General features: G+C 43.1%; 2 protein-coding genes across 3 annotated transcripts in view; both read right to left on the reverse strand.

Moving 5' to 3' along the window:
• LOC148535027 (uncharacterized) overlaps positions 1-7083 on the reverse strand; it is a 53034-nt gene extending 45951 nt beyond the window's left edge. The window contains exon 1 of the mRNA XM_088464912.1: positions 6945-7083. Coding sequence (XP_088321038.1) covers positions 6945-7004 — 60 coding nt within the window. The 5' untranslated portion in view covers positions 7005-7083. The remainder of the gene's footprint in view (positions 1-6944) is intronic.
• Positions 7084-12360: 5277 nt separating this feature from the next.
• RHOT2 (ras homolog family member T2) overlaps positions 12361-18070 on the reverse strand; it is a 49609-nt gene continuing 43899 nt past the window's right edge. Inside the window, exons 17-19 of one of the 2 annotated variants that reach the window (XM_088464555.1) lie at positions 15965-16087; positions 15312-15508; positions 12361-14166 (exon numbers count right to left, since the gene is read on the reverse strand). In XM_088464555.1, the coding sequence (XP_088320681.1) occupies positions 14049-14166; positions 15312-15508; positions 15965-16087 (438 nt within the window). In that variant the 3' untranslated portion in view covers positions 12361-14048. The remainder of the gene's footprint in view (positions 14167-15311; positions 15509-15964; positions 16088-18070) is intronic. The other variant, XM_088464561.1, reaches the window with a different exon arrangement.

Consider the following 18070-nt stretch of genomic DNA (forward strand, 5'->3'; position numbering starts at 1 on the left):
TCAGTGTTACACATACTGTATACTTACTGAATTACTGTACACATACTGTAGGCACTGTATGTTTTCTCACAGTGCTACACATACTGTATTGCTTACTGTACACACATACTGCAGGTACTGTATGTTTTCTCACAGTGCTACACATACTGTATTGCTTACTGTACACACATACTGTAGGTACTGTATGCTTTCTCACAGTGCTACACACATACTGTAGGTACTGTATGCTTCCTCAGTACTACACATATACTGTATGCTTACTGTATACACACTGTAGGTACTGTATGCTTACTGTATACACACTGTAGGTACTGTATGCTTTCTCAGTGCTACACACACTGTATGTTTACTGTACATGCATACTGTAGGTACTGTATGCTTTCTCAGTGCTACACACACACTGTATGTTTACTGTACATGCATACTATAGGTACTGTATGCTTTCTCACAGTGCTACACATATACTGTATGCTTACTGTACACATACTGTAGCTACTGTATGCTTTCTCACAGTGCTACACATACTGTAGGTACTGTATGCTTTCTCACATTGCTACACATACTGTATTGCTTACTGTACACACATACTGTAGGTACTGTATGCTTACTGTACACACATACTGCAGGTACTGTATGCTTTCTCAATGTGATACACACACTGTATTGCTTACTGTGCACATACTGTAGGTACTGTATGCTTTCACACAGCACTTCACATACACTGTATGCTTACTGTACACATACTGTATGTGAAGTGCTGTGTGAAAGAATACAGTACCTATAGTATGTGTACAGTAAGCATACAGTGTAGGTACTGTATACTTTCTCACAGTGCTACACACATACTGTAGGTACTGTATGCTTTCTCAGTACTACACATATTGTATGCTTACTGTACACACATACTGTAGGTACTGTATGCTTTCTCAGTGTTACACATACTGTATACTTACTGTACACACATACTGTAGGTACTGTATGCTTTCTCACAGTGCTACACATACTGTATTGCTTACTGTACACACATACTGTAGGTACTGTATGCTTTCTCAGTGCTACACATACTGTATTTGCTTACTGTACACACATACTGTAGGTACTGTATGCTTTCTCACAGTGCTACACATATACTGTATGCTTACTTTTTACACATACTATAGGTACTGTATGCTTTCACACAGCACTTCACATACACTGTATGCTTACTGTACACATACTATAGGTACTGTATGCTTTCTCACAGTGCTACACACATACTGTATGCTTCCTCAGTACTACACATATACTGTATGCTTACTGTATACACACTGTAGGTACTGTATGCTTTCTCAGTGTTACACATACTGTATACTTACTGAGTTACTGTACACATACTGTAGGCACTGTATGCTTTCACACAGTGCTACACACACTGTATTTGCTTACTGTACACACATACTATAGGTACTGTGCTTTCTCACAGTGCTACACACATACTGTAGGTACTGTATGCTTCCTCAGTACTACACATATACTGTATGCTTACTGTATACACACTGTAGGTACTGTATGCTTACTGTATACACACTGTAGGTACTGTATGCTTTCTCAGTGCTACACACACTGTATGTTTACTGTACATGCATACTGTAGGTACTGTATGCTTTCTCAGTGCTACACATACTGTATTGCTTACTGTACACACATACTGTAGATACTGTGCTTTCTCACAGTGCTACACATATACTGTATGCTTACTGTACACACATACTGTAGGTACTGTATGCTTTCTCACAGTGCTACACATACTGTAGGTACTGTATGCTTTCTCACATTGCTACACATACTGTATTGCTTACTGTACACACATACTGTAGGTACTGTATGCTTTCTCACAGTGCTACACATACTATATGCTTACTGTACACACATACTGTAGGTACTGTATGCTTACTGTACACACATACTGCAGGTACTGTATGCTTTCTCAATGTGATACACACACTGTATTGCTTACTGTGCACATACTGCAGGTACTGTATGCTTTCTCACAGTGCTACACATACTATATGCTTACTGTACACACATACTGTAGGTACTGTATGCTTACTGTACACACATACTGCAGGTACTGTATGCTTTCTCAATGTGATACACACACTGTATTGCTTACTGTGCACATACTGTAGGTACTGTATGCTTTATCACAGTGCTAAACATACTATAGGTACTGTATGCTTTCTCACAGTGCTACACACATACTGTATGCTTCCTCAGTACTACACATATACTGTATGCTTACTGTATACACACTGTAGGTACTGTATGCTTTCTCAGTGTTACACATACTGTATACTTACTGAGTTACTGTACACATACTGTAGGCACTGTATGCTTTCACACAGTGCTACACACACTGTATTTGCTTACTGTACACACATACTATAGGTACTGTATGTTTTCTCACAGTGCTACACATACTGTATTGCTTACTGTACACACATACTGTAGATACTGTATGCTTTCTCAGTGCTACACACACTGTATGTTTACTGTACATGCATACTGTAGGTACTGTATGCTTTCTCAGTGCTACACACATACTGTAGGTACTGTATGCTTCCTCAGTACTACACATATACTGTATGCTTACTGTATACACACTGTAGGTACTGTATGCTTTCTCAGTGCTACACACACTGTATGTTTACTGTACATGCATACTATAGGTACTGTATGCTTTCTCACAGTGCTACACATATACTGTATGCTTACTGTACACACATACTGTAGATACTGTATGCTTTCTCACAGTGCTACACATACTGTATGCTTACTGTACACACATACTGTAGGTACTGTATGCTTTCTCAATGTGATACACACACTGTATTGCTTACTGTGCACATACTGTAGGTACTGTATGCTTTATCACAGTGCTAAACATACTATAGGTACTGTATGCTTTCTCACAGTGCTACACACATACTGTATGCTTCCTCAGTACTACACATATACTGTATGCTTACTGTATACACACTGTAGGTACTGTATGCTTTCTCAGTGTTACACATACTGTATACTTACTGAGTTACTGTACACATACTGTAGGCACTGTATGCTTTCACACAGTGCTACACACACTGTATTTGCTTACTGTACACACATACTATAGGTACTGTATGCTTTCTCAGTGCTACACACACTGTATGTTTACTGTACATGCATACTGTAGGTACTGTATGCTTTCTCAGTGCTACACACATACTGTAGGTACTGTATGCTTCCTCAGTACTACACATATACTGTATGCTTACTGTATACACACTGTAGGTACTGTATGCTTTCTCAGTGCTACACACATACTGTAGGTACTGTATGCTTCCTCAGTACTACACATATACTGTATGCTGACTGTATACACACTGTAGGTACTGTATGCTTTCTCAGTGCTACACATACTGTATGCTTACTGTACACACATACTATAGGTACTGTATGCTTTCTCACATTGCTACACATACTGTATGCTTACTGTACACACATACTGTAGATACTGTATGCTTTCTCACATTGCTACACATACTATATGCTTACTGTACACACATACTGTAGGTACTGTATGCTTACTGTACACACATACTGCAGGTACTGTATGCTTTCTCAATGTGATACACACACTGTATTGCTTACTGTGCACATACTGTAGGTACTGTATGCTTTCTCACAGTGCTACACACATACTGTATGCTTACTGTGCACACATACTATAGGTACTGTATGCTTTCTCAGTACTACACATATACTGTATGCTTACTGTATACACACTGTAGGTACTGTATGCTTTCTCAGTGCTACACACACTGTATGTTTACTGTACACACATACTGTAGGTACTGTATGCTTTCTCAGTGCTACACATACTGTATGCTTACTGTACACACATACTATAGGTACTGTATGCTTTCTCACAGTGCTACACATATACTGTATGCTTACTGTACACACATACTGTATGCTTACTGTACACACATACTGTAGATACTGTATGCTTTCTCACAGTGCTACACATACTGTAGGTACTGTATGCTTTCTCACATTGCTACACATACTGTATTGCTTACTGTACACACATACTGTAGGTACTGTATGCTTACTGTACACACATACTGCAGGTACTGTATGCTTTCTCAATGTGATACACATACTGTATTGCTTACTGTGCACATACTGTAGGTACTGTATGCTTTCTCACAGTGCTACACACATACTGTATGCTTCCTCAGTACTACACATATACTGTATGCTTACTGTATACACACTGTAGGTACTGTATGCTTTCTCAGTGTTACACATACTGTATACTTACTGAGTTACTGTACACATACTGTAGGCACTGTATGCTTTCACACAGTGCTACACACACTGTATTTGCTTACTGTACACACATACTATAGGTACTGTATGTTTTTTCACAGTGCTACACATACTGTATTGCTTACTGTACACACATACTGTAGATACTGTATGCTTTCTCAGTGCTACACACACTGTATGTTTACTGTACATGCATACTGTAGGTACTGTATGCTTTCTCAGTGCTACACACATACTGTATGCTTACTGTACACACATACTATAGGTACTGTATGCTTTCTCAGTGCTCCACACATACTGTATGCTTACTGTACACACATACTATAGGTACTGTATGCTTTCTCAGTACTACACATATACTGTATGCTTACTGTATACACACTGTAGGTACTGTATGCTTTCTCAGTGTTACACATACTGTATACTTACTGAGTTACTGTACACATACTGTAGGCACTGTATGCTTTCACACAGTGCTACACACACTGTATTTGCTTACTGTACACACATACTATAGGTACTGTATGCTTTCTCAGTGCTACACATACTGTATTGCTTACTGTACACACATACTGTAGATACTGTATGCTTTCTCAGTGCTACACACACTGTATGTTTACTGTACATGCATACTGTAGGTACTGTATGCTTTCTCAGTGCTACACACATACTGTAGGTACTGTATGCTTCCTCAGTACTACACATATACTGTATGCTTACTGTATACACACTGTAGGTACTGTATGCTTTCTCAGTGCTACACATACTGTATGCTTACTGTACACACATACTATAGGTACTGTATGCTTTCTCACAGTGCTACACATATACTGTATGCTTACTGTACACACATACTGTATGCTTACTGTACACACATACTGTAGATACTGTATGCTTTCTCACAGTGCTACACATACTGTAGGTACTGTATGCTTTCTCACAGTGCTACACATACTGTAGGTACTGTATGCTTTCTCACATTGCTACACATACTGTATTGCTTACTGTACACACATACTATAGGTACTGTATGCTTTCTCACAGTGCTACACATATACTGTATGCTTACTGTACACACATACTGTATGCTTACTGTACACACATACTGTAGATACTGTATGCTTTCTCACAGTGCTACACATACTGTAGGTACTGTATGCTTTCTCACATTGCTACACATACTGTATTGCTTACTGTACACACATACTGTAGGTACTGTATGCTTACTGTACACACATACTGTAGGTACTGTATGCTTTCTCAATGTGATACACACACTGTATTGCTTACTGTGCACATACTGTAGGTACTGTATGCTTTCTCACAGTGCTACACACATACTGTATGCTTCCTCAGTACTACACATACTGTATACACACTGTAGGTACTGTATGCTTTCTCAGTGTTACACATACTGTATACTTACTGAGTTACTGTACACATACTGTAGGCACTGTATGCTTTCACACAGTGCTACACACACTGTATTTGCTTACTGTACACACATACTATAGGTACTGTATGTTTTCTCACAGTGCTACACATACTGTATTGCTTACTGTACACACATACTGTAGATACTGTATGCTTTCTCAGTGCTACACACACTGTATGTTTACTGTACATGCATACTGTAGGTACTGTATGCTTTCTCAGTGCTACACACATACTGTAGGTACTGTATGCTTCCTCAGTACTACACATATACTGTATGCTTACTGTATACACACTGTAGGTACTGTATGCTTTCTCAGTGCTACACACATACTGTATTGCTTACTGTACACACATACTGTAGGTACTGTATTGCTTACTGTACACACATACTGTATGCTTTCTCACAGTGCTACACATATACTGTATTGCTTACTGTACACACATACTGCAGGTACTGTATGCTTTCTCACAGTGATACACATATACTGTATGCTTACTGTACACATACTGTAGATACTATATGCTTACTGTACACACATACTGTAGGTACTGTATGCTTTCTCACAGTGATACACATACTGTAGGTACTGTAAGGTTTCACACAGTGCTACACAAACATGGCGTGAGAATGAATGCACAAAAATGCAATTATTTTTAATTATTTCAATTGTACTCTGATGCAGTTCGACTTCACATGGTTTTATCGTGACTAAGTTATTTATAGAGCTGTACACGGCTTTTATCCACTCTCACATTTCTGTGCGATATATATTTTTTATTTCTGGGATCAGACGTACGTCACAATTATATATTTTTTTTTGTAAATGTTACCAGAAGTCTAAGAAGTGTCTGCCTCCTGCCCGACTACTTTAGTGAATTACCATCACCGGGACGTGAGACTGGCAGGATGGTGCAGGAATAAATGACACAAATTCAAAATAATATCTCAGTAACAACATAATAGCCAAACAATATAACTGCACATGTAAATAAGAATGAGAAACAATTATAATAATGACATAAGCAAGTGTACAGATCACACAGTAATAATAATAATAATTAAAATATTTTTTATTATTAATAAACACAAAAGCTAAAGCTATTTCCCAAGCACAGTAATATATTGTTCAACATATTTCCTCGTCACTCACCAGGTTTTGCCGTCTTTTCTCCAGTACTCCTGAAACTTCACCCTGGGCTTTTAGATCCATCTCTAGAAGTTGCCCCCCCCCTCTTCCAGTTCCCTTGGCACGGTCAGGGCCCAGCTGGCCGAAGCTTGGTTTGTGTATATTTACTATGAAATGCCAGCCTCTGTTGGCTTCAGTGCCAGGACAGGTGTGACATAAAACTTCCTGGACTTTGCTTTTCTTTGGCAGTTTATTGCCTATATCAAAGTTCACAGTGATATTTCTATTCTCCAGAGAGGGAATTCTGTCATGTTACACACAGGTCACTGCGATCTCGTTACATAATTGCAGATTATTTCCAGGCCTCGTTAGATGAATGATTGATGATCGCCTTTACCTCTGCTAGCAAGCTGCGGCTTCTTTATAAATGAATAATTGTGATCGTAATATAAACAGTTACTGTATGCCAACAATCCACGTTTATTGAAACACATCAGCTACGCCGCCAGTGACCAATCACACAAAGTCTCTGAAGATTGCTAGTAAAATGTACTTATCACATACACACAGGAAGGGCAGCCATTTTGTGAGCGAACCAATATCCGGGCTATCAATTCACTGGAAACTAATGGCGTCACCGAGGCAGGAATCACAACATGGCTCGTACCTCAGGGTAGGTTCCTAGTGATTTGGTAGGTTGTATATTGGATTAGTTCGCAAGATGGCTGCCTCCACTTTCTATTGGCATATTTGCCTACTTTTGAAAATGCATTTCAGGCAGATTGTGATAGCAGCACCTATGTGACAGTGGAAGAAGGTGTGAACTGCTCCCCACATGCCATACAATTGACTACTTACATTACATTCAACTGAGCTCCAAAGCAGTATAAATACAACCATTCATGCAGCCATATGGTTGCCGCAGCCATTTTCTTGTAGCACACATCCTCCGTACTCTTCTCCCCACTATTTCTTCCATGGTGGGGAAGAGTGATGGCATCATCACTGTGTTGCGTACGCAACGTCTGGCCTTGGGGAGATTGCCATCCTCCTCAGGGGAGATTGTCACTATTTCAGGGAGTCTCCCTGACATGCAGGGAGAGTTGCCGAGTATGTCTATAGGCGACAGGTCCAATGTAATGTATTTGAAATTAGGCTTCATCAGAGCATATTTAATTTCTGTGTGACTTGCTTGTTGCCAATGATGGATGCGAGAAGGGACTAAAATGACTGGAAACCTGGACCAAAAGGGTATTTTCCCAGGCCTATTTCTACACCTGGCCCAATATTTACTCATCTTAATATTTTGACAATAATTTACTTTCCCAAAACTAGTAGAACGGGTGGTGTACGATGTCCATGGCTCACACCATTCACAGCTCCCAATCAGGACGCGGTTAATATCCCGACAACCGGGATGCCGACTGCCAAAATCCCGGCGCCGGTATGCCGATCACCGAGACAAGACCGGCGCTGAAATCTCGACATGACTGGGATGCAGACGTCCGGAATCCCGGGCAGCCGGCATCTCGATCATAAGGACACGAAGCAAGGTAAGGATCAGCCGTTAGGCACCACCGGGGAGAGGTTAGGGTTAGGCCCCCCCCCCCCCGGGGAGAGATTAGGGTTAGGCACCCCCCGGGGAGGGTTAGGTTTAGAGTGCGGTGAGGGGGGGGTTAGACACCACTGGGAGGAGGTTAGGGTTAGGCACCACCAAGTGAGGGTGGGGGGGTTTTGGAGAGGGGGGTAGGATTACTATACTTACTTGCCTGTCGGGATCTCTCATCAACGGGCATCCGTTGTCAGTACTTCACCCGGCGGCTTTCAGCCACCGGGATATCATACCCAACCCCTCCCATTTTGATCAAGATGCATCCTCTTATCATATTGTGCATAACTGTAAAGTGCATGGCTATCGGTGATCCACGCCATATGCCGAATTCATTTGTCCGTCATGCGATTTGTGTGAAATAGCACCCGGTCGTTTCTATTCTGCCTATTTGTGATTGTCATCGATGTAGTTTTGTCGCCCTGTACGCGCCTGTCACTCGCCCACTGTGTGACATTACAGTAATGATCTGTACTTAGGCTACGTTTATCTGTTGGGCATTGTACGAATGCACAATAAATCTGATGTTTTTATGTCTGCCCCTTGTACGCTGCTGTGGCGACTGTGACACCTTATAAATGAAAGATGAGAATAAAAAGAAGGGGTTATGTATGGGGAGGGTGAGTGGAGAGAGGAGGTTTTGTATTAGGGAGAGAGAGATGGAGGGAGAGAAAGCGAGAGACACATAATGAATATGACCACACATAACCCATCACCAGTTGTCGGGTATACGTTCATCATGACAACAATGACAGAATGTCATGAGCAATTTTTGCAGATTTTTGGGTAAGGGTTAGATTGCGGTTAGGATTAGAGTTACTTGATCAGTCCCACATTGTCGACATGCTGACATGTCAACATCCCATCCATGTCAACATCGAGAATGTTTACATCTTGTAGCACACCCAGTTGTATGCAACGACAGGCAGACCCTGTGTGTTCTCTGTATCATGGATGCAGCTCACTGTGCATGTTTATGCTATTGTTTATCCAGCATGCACTGTACAAGGCCTTAATCTCCGACCACTGGGTAACGAACTCCTCAGAACTGGGCAGTGTGTACTGTACAAGGCCTAACTCTCTCACTGCTGGGTAAGGAACTCCTCAGAACTGGGCAGTATTGTACAATGCCTTACTCTCTCCCCGTTGGGTAAGGAACTCCTCGGAACTGGGCAGTCTGTACTGTACAAGGCCTAACTCTCTCACCGCTGGGTAAGGAACTCCTCAGAACTGCACAATGCCTTAACTCTCTCACCATTGGGTAAGGAACTCCTCAGAACTGGGCAGTGTGTACTGTGCATTGCCTTACTCTATCACTGCTGGGTAAGGAACTCTCCAGAACTGAACAGTGTGACTTCACAAACCAATTTATTCCCATGTTGCGTAAATTGGTCTGGGTGCAGACAGCAATCAGACTAATAAATCTCAGCAATAATGTCAGAACTCGTCATAGTGCAGTCCCTGCCACCTGCTGGAGAGTTGGGTAAATATCAATTTATGTAGCTGCTAGCAGCACTCTATGGGAGACAATGGGGAACACTTGCTTGCTCTCCAGGAATGCTCGGGAGCCTAGACCAGCTTGCCGTCTCTTACCCGATCCCATTGTGAAGTGGGCGTTCCAAGGGATAACACAATACGCAACACCCCCCGCACACCACCCATGTTGACATCCCTTGTAGTATCAACAAAAGGCCACACTTAAAAAATAGGTAGGTGAGCAATGGGTTAGAAAATAACTTTTCACCCTAAAGATTAATTGCCACCACTTGTTTTGCTGCTTCAATATGTTCATTGATCAGTGCAGTGGACCAGTACATATCACAGCAGGTCCAGGGTACCGGATCACCGGTCCCAATGACTATACCCCAAAGTACTGTGGGCCTGATTCAGAGGCGGTCGGAGGATGCAAGCGGTCGCTCAGAAACTGGGCGACCACTTGCATTCTGACCGCCCACCTCTGTTGCGGTCGTTAGGCTGTGGGTTAACACCCACAGCTCTTTCGACCGCTCGGGTGATGGTCACGATGGTCATAGACCATCGCGACCATCGGGGCTTAAGACGAGACCCTAGGGTAGGGTCTCACTTGTCGTAAGCCCCGGAGAGCTTCTGGCTCTGTCTGAGCCGGAAGCTCTCCACTGACATCACTAGTGATGTCAGTGGGGCCTCCCCCAAACGGTAGCCGTTCCCATGGGAACGCCTCCGTTTGGGCTGCCACCCCCCCCGCCCGCCTTCCAAACGGGGCGAGCTGTCAATCAACATCGACAGCTTGCCCCCTTTGGATCGAGACCCGCTACGACCGGCGCTGTCGGTCGTAGCAGGTCTCACGCATGCGCACGACGGCGCCGTCGTGCGCATGCTCTGTGGGGGGCCATCGACCCGGTCCGAGCGCATCGGCGCTAACGACTGGGTCTGAATGACCCCCAGTGACCCGGTTCCACAGATATTTGTTGCTGCACTTGCCTATCTAAGATTATCTGCAAGAAGTGGAGCAATATGACAGCATGTACACAGGGAGAATATGCTGTAGCCCATAGCAACCAGATTCAAGCGGTTTCTCTAAAATTGTTTATAAAATGAAAATCAATTTCTGATTGGTTGCAGAATTTTTTCCTGTACTGTTAGCTTTCTTCAATGTTTCAATATTATGTGTGATGAGTTTGACTGGGGTCAGGGTAGTTTTCGGATTTTATTCTTTAAGTCCTATCCCCTTTCTCTGCATGCTCAATTCTCCAATGGGCAGGGAAAGTGCAACCTTTAGCCATTCAGATCATTGCAATGATTAAAGCACAACAGGTTTCAGAAGAGTAACGCATCGGCTTATGATATTTTGTCAGTGAGGACATGGGTTTTGTGTGACAGGGGCAGCGACATGATGTGAGGGGAACAGAAGCAGCAGGAAGCCACAGGCTGAGGGTTATATAGTGGAAGTAGCAGGGTGTCCCAGAAGCACAGAGTATTTCAGGAGATGAGTGATGTGTTAGTGAAGACAGGGCTGCATGCAACAGGGGCAGTGACGTGATGTGAGGAGGGGAATGGAGGCAGCAAGAAGCCACAGATATTAATATAGTGGAAGGTGGAGAGGCTCCAGCAGCACAGAGTATATCAGGAGATGAGTGCTATGTCAGTGAGGACAGGGCTGCATGTGACAGGGGCAGTGACATGATGTGAGGAGGGGAATGGAGGCAGCAGGAAGCCACAGAGATTAATATAGTGGAAGGTGCAGAGGCTCCAGCAGCACAGAGTATATCAGGAGATGAGTTATGTATCAGTGAGGACAGGGCTGCATGTGACAGGGGCAGTGACATGATGTGAGAAGGGGAATGGAGGCAGCAGGAAGTCACAGGCTGAGAGTTATATAGTGGAAGGAGCCGGGTCCCCAGCAGTACAGAGTATATCAGGAGATGAGAGAAGTGTCAGTGAGGACAGGGCAGCATGTGACAGGGGCAGTGACATGATGTGAGGAGGGGAATGGAGGCAGCAGGAAGTCACAGGCTGAGAGTTATATAGTGGAAGGAGCCGGGTCCCCAGCAGTACAGAGTATATCAGGAGATGAGAGATGTGTCAGTGAGGACAGGGCAGCATGTGACAGGGGCAGTGACATAATGTGAGGAGGGGAATGGGGGCAGCAGGAAGCCACAGAGTTATATAGTGGAAGGTCCAGAGGCCCCAGCAGCACAGAGTATATCAGGAGATGAGTGATGTGTAACATGCTTTACATATTATGCCAACATTATCACAATTAAAAAAAATAAAAGGCCGCCCCCCTCTAGAAGACATTGTATCACATACTACTCCCCAACCGATACAAAATGATGACAAGACTACTTGTGATCATTTAATAAAACATCTTTATTGTTTGTGATAGACCAGTCAAAAAAAAAAAAAATGGTGGTCTCCGGTCTGGTGATTCTATCACCAGAGGTTTGTTTTTCCAGTTCAGAATCGTTTTCGTCTCCTCCTGCCAATACATCTGTAAAAATATCCGCGGGATGATGAAACAAATGCTGTGTCAGTATAATAAACCGGTATCTGAGCGCCATAAAATATATATTCATCGCTCGACTCTAATCGTCGTCTTACAAATCATCCAGGCACCAGGATTCCTCTGTGCCCGCGAGAGTCCCCAGCTGACTATGAAGTGACAGAGGATCGTTCTGAGGTCTGGCTAAGCTGCAGCTCTCCTGCTGTACTGCAACTACAATTCCCAGGGCATGCTGAGACTTATAGTGCCACAACCCCCCCCCCCCTCAGATGGATAGCCACACGTCGCCAAACCCTAAAAAATTCAGCAGCCTCTTAAATTGAAATTGAACGACACACTGCTTCTGTTTGTTTGGTTGTTAACATATCTCCCTCCCATAAAATAGTATTTGTTTTAAACTTAAAAATAAGGATTTGTTATGAAGTTCATTGCATAAAAAAAGACGCTGCAATTATATTTGCATTCCCTTGGCCCAAGCTACAGTGTTGCAGACTGTGTTTCCTCTTTATACTATGAGCATATCTGCGTAATCTTTCTCTAGCTTCTCTCATATACAGTTGTTAAAGGAGAGATCCACCCAGGATGGGTCCTTGGCCCAGGTGATACGGTCTCAGGTACTGGTGGCAATGGCTGAAGTTACACTATGTGCGTTTGAAAAGCAATCAGCCCAGACCTTGGACCCCCGATGGCACTTACTACCTGGGATGAGAGAGGTTGTTGTATGAAAGACCTATTGCGGTGGTTTAGGCGAGTGTGATTGGAATCTGGACCATATAGGAGGTAGATTTTTGGATGTCGTATTGAATCAGAAAATGTCCATTCATGGTAAGCATTCCGCCCTAACGGATTTGGTTTTTTTGCATTAACACTATAAGGCTGGGATTGTAGGAGAACTTCCAGTACTAATTCTCTTGCCAAAACATTGTTTTAATAATTGTACGCTTACGTCCGAGAACCACCTCCAACACCATTAAAATGTGTCCTATATATTATGGTAAAAATCTCTTCTCAGGTATCGGCAAAGCATCCGCACAGGTGCCGACGGAACGCCCCAAAACGCGTCGGCAGCCTGGGGGAGGCAGGTTACATTTTCACACGGGACCCGGATAACTTTTCACCCAACCAATGTTGGTGGATTTATAGCCAAACAACGGAAACACTTCAGAAAATTAGATAAAGCAGAGTAGACTTAAAGGGAATAAACCTCATAGAATACTTTAAGGTCACAGAATTTGTCAAACCCAGGGACTGCGTCCGAAATAATTATGCTGCCGGGGAGGAACAGCTAAAACACAGGACCAGAGACAGCGGCCACTTGCCAAGTGTCTCTCTGTGTGGAGAGAAGAACCCAGAAGGGTTAAAAATGTTTGGCGCTTCCACCAAAGAACATGGCAGATGGGCACTACCCCGTGTATGGGGAAGGGGGGGGGTGCCAACCACACAGTGACATAAAATGCAGCCGGTTGTCATCAGTCTGTCACAGTGGTTACTGAGTCTTTACGCTGGTTTTTATGTGGATACGAGGAGGCATCGCAGGTTATTTGCTGCGTAGAAGTGCTTTGTACAGTGTGAATCCCACGACGGCGGCCACCGTGGCTCCCAGCGCCACACGCAGCCAGAAAGAAGCCGTGCTGAGGTCTGTGTCATGCAGGTGGCTGCAGGAAGAGAAAAAAGCTAAGGATTCTGGGAAGGAAAATATTGCACAACATTTACATCCAGTGATCACTGTTCCCAAATAATAATAATAATAATAATAATAATAATAATAATAATATGAAATCACTAACCATCCTCATAGTAGGAAAATAATGGCGTCCCGGACTATTTATTACTAACATTTATTTATATGTTGCCAGTATACTCCAATTGCACTTTAAAAGTGGGAACAAACACAGTAAAAAAAAAATATATAGTAGCAAGGCTGGGTATTAAACTGCCAAAGAGTTTCATTAAAAAAAAAATCACATTTAAAAAAAAATAAAAAAATAAAAAATCAAAAACGGATTTATTTGATTTAAATTAGATTTTTGGGAATTAAATAGGATTTTTTTATTAAAAAAAAAATTTAAGTAAACGTTTTCAATTTTTAAAAGTATATTTAAAAAAATAAATAAATAATGAATAAAAAATCTTATTTAAATCAAATAAATCAGTTTTTGATTTTTTTTTTTTTTTTAAATCCAATTTTATGCAACCCTGCTGCTTGAATCATAAGCTTACAATCTATAGTATTTTGATTAATTCAACAATGTATCTGCATTCTTAGAGATTGCTGGCTGTTTTTTTATTTTTCTTCCTTGTTAAATTTGATTTCATACACATTTTACCAAATAACACAGTAATAGAGACAGGCACACAATAAGACGGCTTGGCGTGAACGATTTCCAGGGGAACAGCTTGTAAGGAGCTATTGTTTGGCAACAAATACAGTTTCGCCAAGAGAGAAATGAACAGCTGTGAGGAGAGCTATCCAGCAGGCTGCTAACAGCTTAAAGGTGGGAGACAAGTCAGACGCAGGGGGGGCGAGCGCAGGAAACGGGGTCGGATCTGCTCAGCACTGAATGGGAGAAGGCAAACGCGGTCCATGGGAGCCGGCACAGCTCAGAATCCCAGGAGAACTCATGATGAATCTGCCCTACTTTATTTTGTGATAAAGGCAGTCACTACAGGGCACCAAGACGCACTGACGCACCCACAGGGGGAGGAGGGAGGGGGGCCGTGCGTTGCGTTATGCGTGAATTTTTTGCGGCCCATCGGTCTGCTCTGCGTGTACTATGCTGTCACACCGCGGGATACTCACGGGAAGGCGGCGGCTGTCGCTAGCTTGCAGTAGATGACTTTGTCCGCAGCCCCCTGGCAGGTGAAGTGGTAGGGGGGTGGCAGCCGGTGTTTGTGGCAGAATTCGGCTGGCGAGATTCCGTGCTGCTGCTTCACCTCCCCGAGGTCCCATTTACACCCCACAAACAAGCAGGGCGTCTGGTTTTCCATGTAGTGTTGCTGTAAGAGAGGCGACACAGACCTGACTATAGAGGGAATAAGGCACAAGGAGAATGCGAGGAGAAGACGTCGAAGGGGGGGGATGTATCAAGCCTCAAGGGGACAGGCGGAGCAGTTGCCCATAGCAACCAGTTTCTAGCTGTCATTTTACAGACTGTATTAGAAGTTGATTGGTTGCTATGGCAACAACTCCTCTTTAGAACATTCTATACATCTCCCCCTACGTCCCAGACCCAACGGTCGTTGTGACCAGGTCAGAGGACTGTAGTAACAATTGGCCCAATGTACAGGTAAAGCTGGCGGAGAGGCCACCATACAGACTACTAAGCAGCGGGTTATAGAACTGGTTCCAGTGGTAATGTGCAATAGAAGGGTGAGGAAGCAGACCCTGATCTGATCAGTTTTATCTTTAGTGAATACAATCTATGGCCATCCGCGAAGGGCGGGCGCCGTCACCTTGTAGATGCTGGCGCAGTAGTTGAAGGATTTCGGGTCACTGACATCATACATCAGACAGGCGACGTCACAGCCCGCGTCCGACTGTTTCAGGAAGTCTGTGTCCACATCCACCTCGTACAGCTGAGGGGGAAGGCGGCAGATTAGCGGGGTCTGTCGTACGATTATCACGCCTAGAACGCTCAGTTCTAGGCGCAGGACACACACAGGGAAACATATAGGACATCATCTTTATTATTGCATTTATTAATGTATTCCTCCATCAGCAGCAGAGCGATACAGATACCGGATAAGGCTAACCCCAAGGAGGTAGAACACTCGGAACTAACTAAGCCAGAACGGGCGTCACCTCCTCTCTGTAGACCCGCTGCTCCAGCCTCAGGTCTGTAACCAGTGACCAGCCTCATCTGTGCTCACCTTCAGCTACCCACTTCCACCGAGTCAGTCCCTCACCCCCACCACTGTCCCTGGCCACAGCTACAGGTCAAGAGGAACTTTGGCTGCTTAGGCCGAGGAGGGATTTGGGCACAGTGAGCATTCCCCCGCTGAATCGCTGCCCTCCCCGCCATTAGTGTTTCCTCACCGTCCTAGAGAGAGAGGGGGCTGGCTCACTGGACATCAGTGTGGCCAAAAATATCTTACATTTTAAAGTGCTATTTCCCTAGACTAAAATCATTATCATTCTTGTTACACCAGCCACCTGTGCACAGCGGAGACCGCCAATACAGCAGGCTGAAGGGATATTTATGAAGAGGAGGGAAAGTGGTTCAGAATTAGTGACATCACTGAGGCACCGGAACTTGTCATTAGCAAAAAAATTGCCTAGTGATGTCACTAGTTCTTGGTGAACTGCTGGCTGCAGCTTCACGAACATTGGTTCAGCCCACAAAATGGCCGCCTCTGCCGTGCGCAGGTGACAGGACTGCATTACTCCTATAACCTGCAGGGATCAGGGCAACAAAACTATATATATATGTGCAGGTAATTCACAATATCATCTCATACAGATTACGGAAATTCACGGCCACTTCTAATATCCGTAACAATTTACATTAATGGGTCCACTATCCATTACAATGCGTATAATTTCCTATGGAACACAAAAGTTGTGACATCAGAACCCATCATTATAAGCAATGACCTCAGAACTTACTACTAATACAGATACTATTTATACATACACACATCACATGTGTATTACACTATGATTTAACTAAAATGTTCAAATATTGTCAATTTCTCACAACATGTAGTAAGACATTTAGACGAGGGGCGCAGTATTGCGCAGTATTTGTTCATAGGGTTCTGAAAGAAATCCCCACATTTTAGGCAAAAATAGGGATTTTGCATTTTTTTCTCTCCAGGTCTAAAACTTATCTTCTGTTTCTCACTACAGGTTGAGTCTCCGATATCCAAAATGCTTGGGACCAGGGGTATTTTGGATATCAGAATATTCCGTATTTTAGAATAATTGTATAACATAATGAGATATCTTGGGACTGGGACCCAAATATACACACAGAATGCATTTATGTGTTATATACACCTTATACACACAGCCTGCAGGTCATTTTATACAATATTTCAATAATTTTGTGGCTCAAACTAATTTTGTGTACATACATAAAATTCAGGTATGTGTCATATAGCTCTTATACACTCAGCCTGAAGGTAATTTTATACCATATTTTTAATAATTTGTGCCTTAGACAAAGTTTGTGTACATTGAACCATCAAAAATCAAAGGTTTCATTATCTCAGTCATGCCAAAAAAAATCCGTATTTCGGAATATTTGGATATGGGAGACTCAACCTGTATAAAAGTACAATAAATTATCGCAGGTGCGATAAAATCGGCCGATATCCCCGCTAATTGAATACGGCCCATAGTCAAATCCTTAGAGGTAAATACACTGCTAGACTAGTATCCCTCTGCTAACCCAGCTGAAATAGCTTGCGTACAGTGCCCATATCAGCCTACAGTGCCCCCAAAAGACTACAGTGCCCCCAACAGACTACAGTGCCCCCAATAGCGTGGAGTCACTTTGCTAAAGAGGTTTGAAAAGAAACATAAAAAGTTACACTTAAATTCTACAGTCACATTTT

This window comes from Taudactylus pleione, unplaced genomic scaffold, assembly GCF_031769625.1.
Source record: "Taudactylus pleione unplaced genomic scaffold, aTauple2 ptg000061l, whole genome shotgun sequence".
NCBI lineage: Eukaryota > Metazoa > Chordata > Amphibia > Anura > Myobatrachidae > Taudactylus > Taudactylus pleione.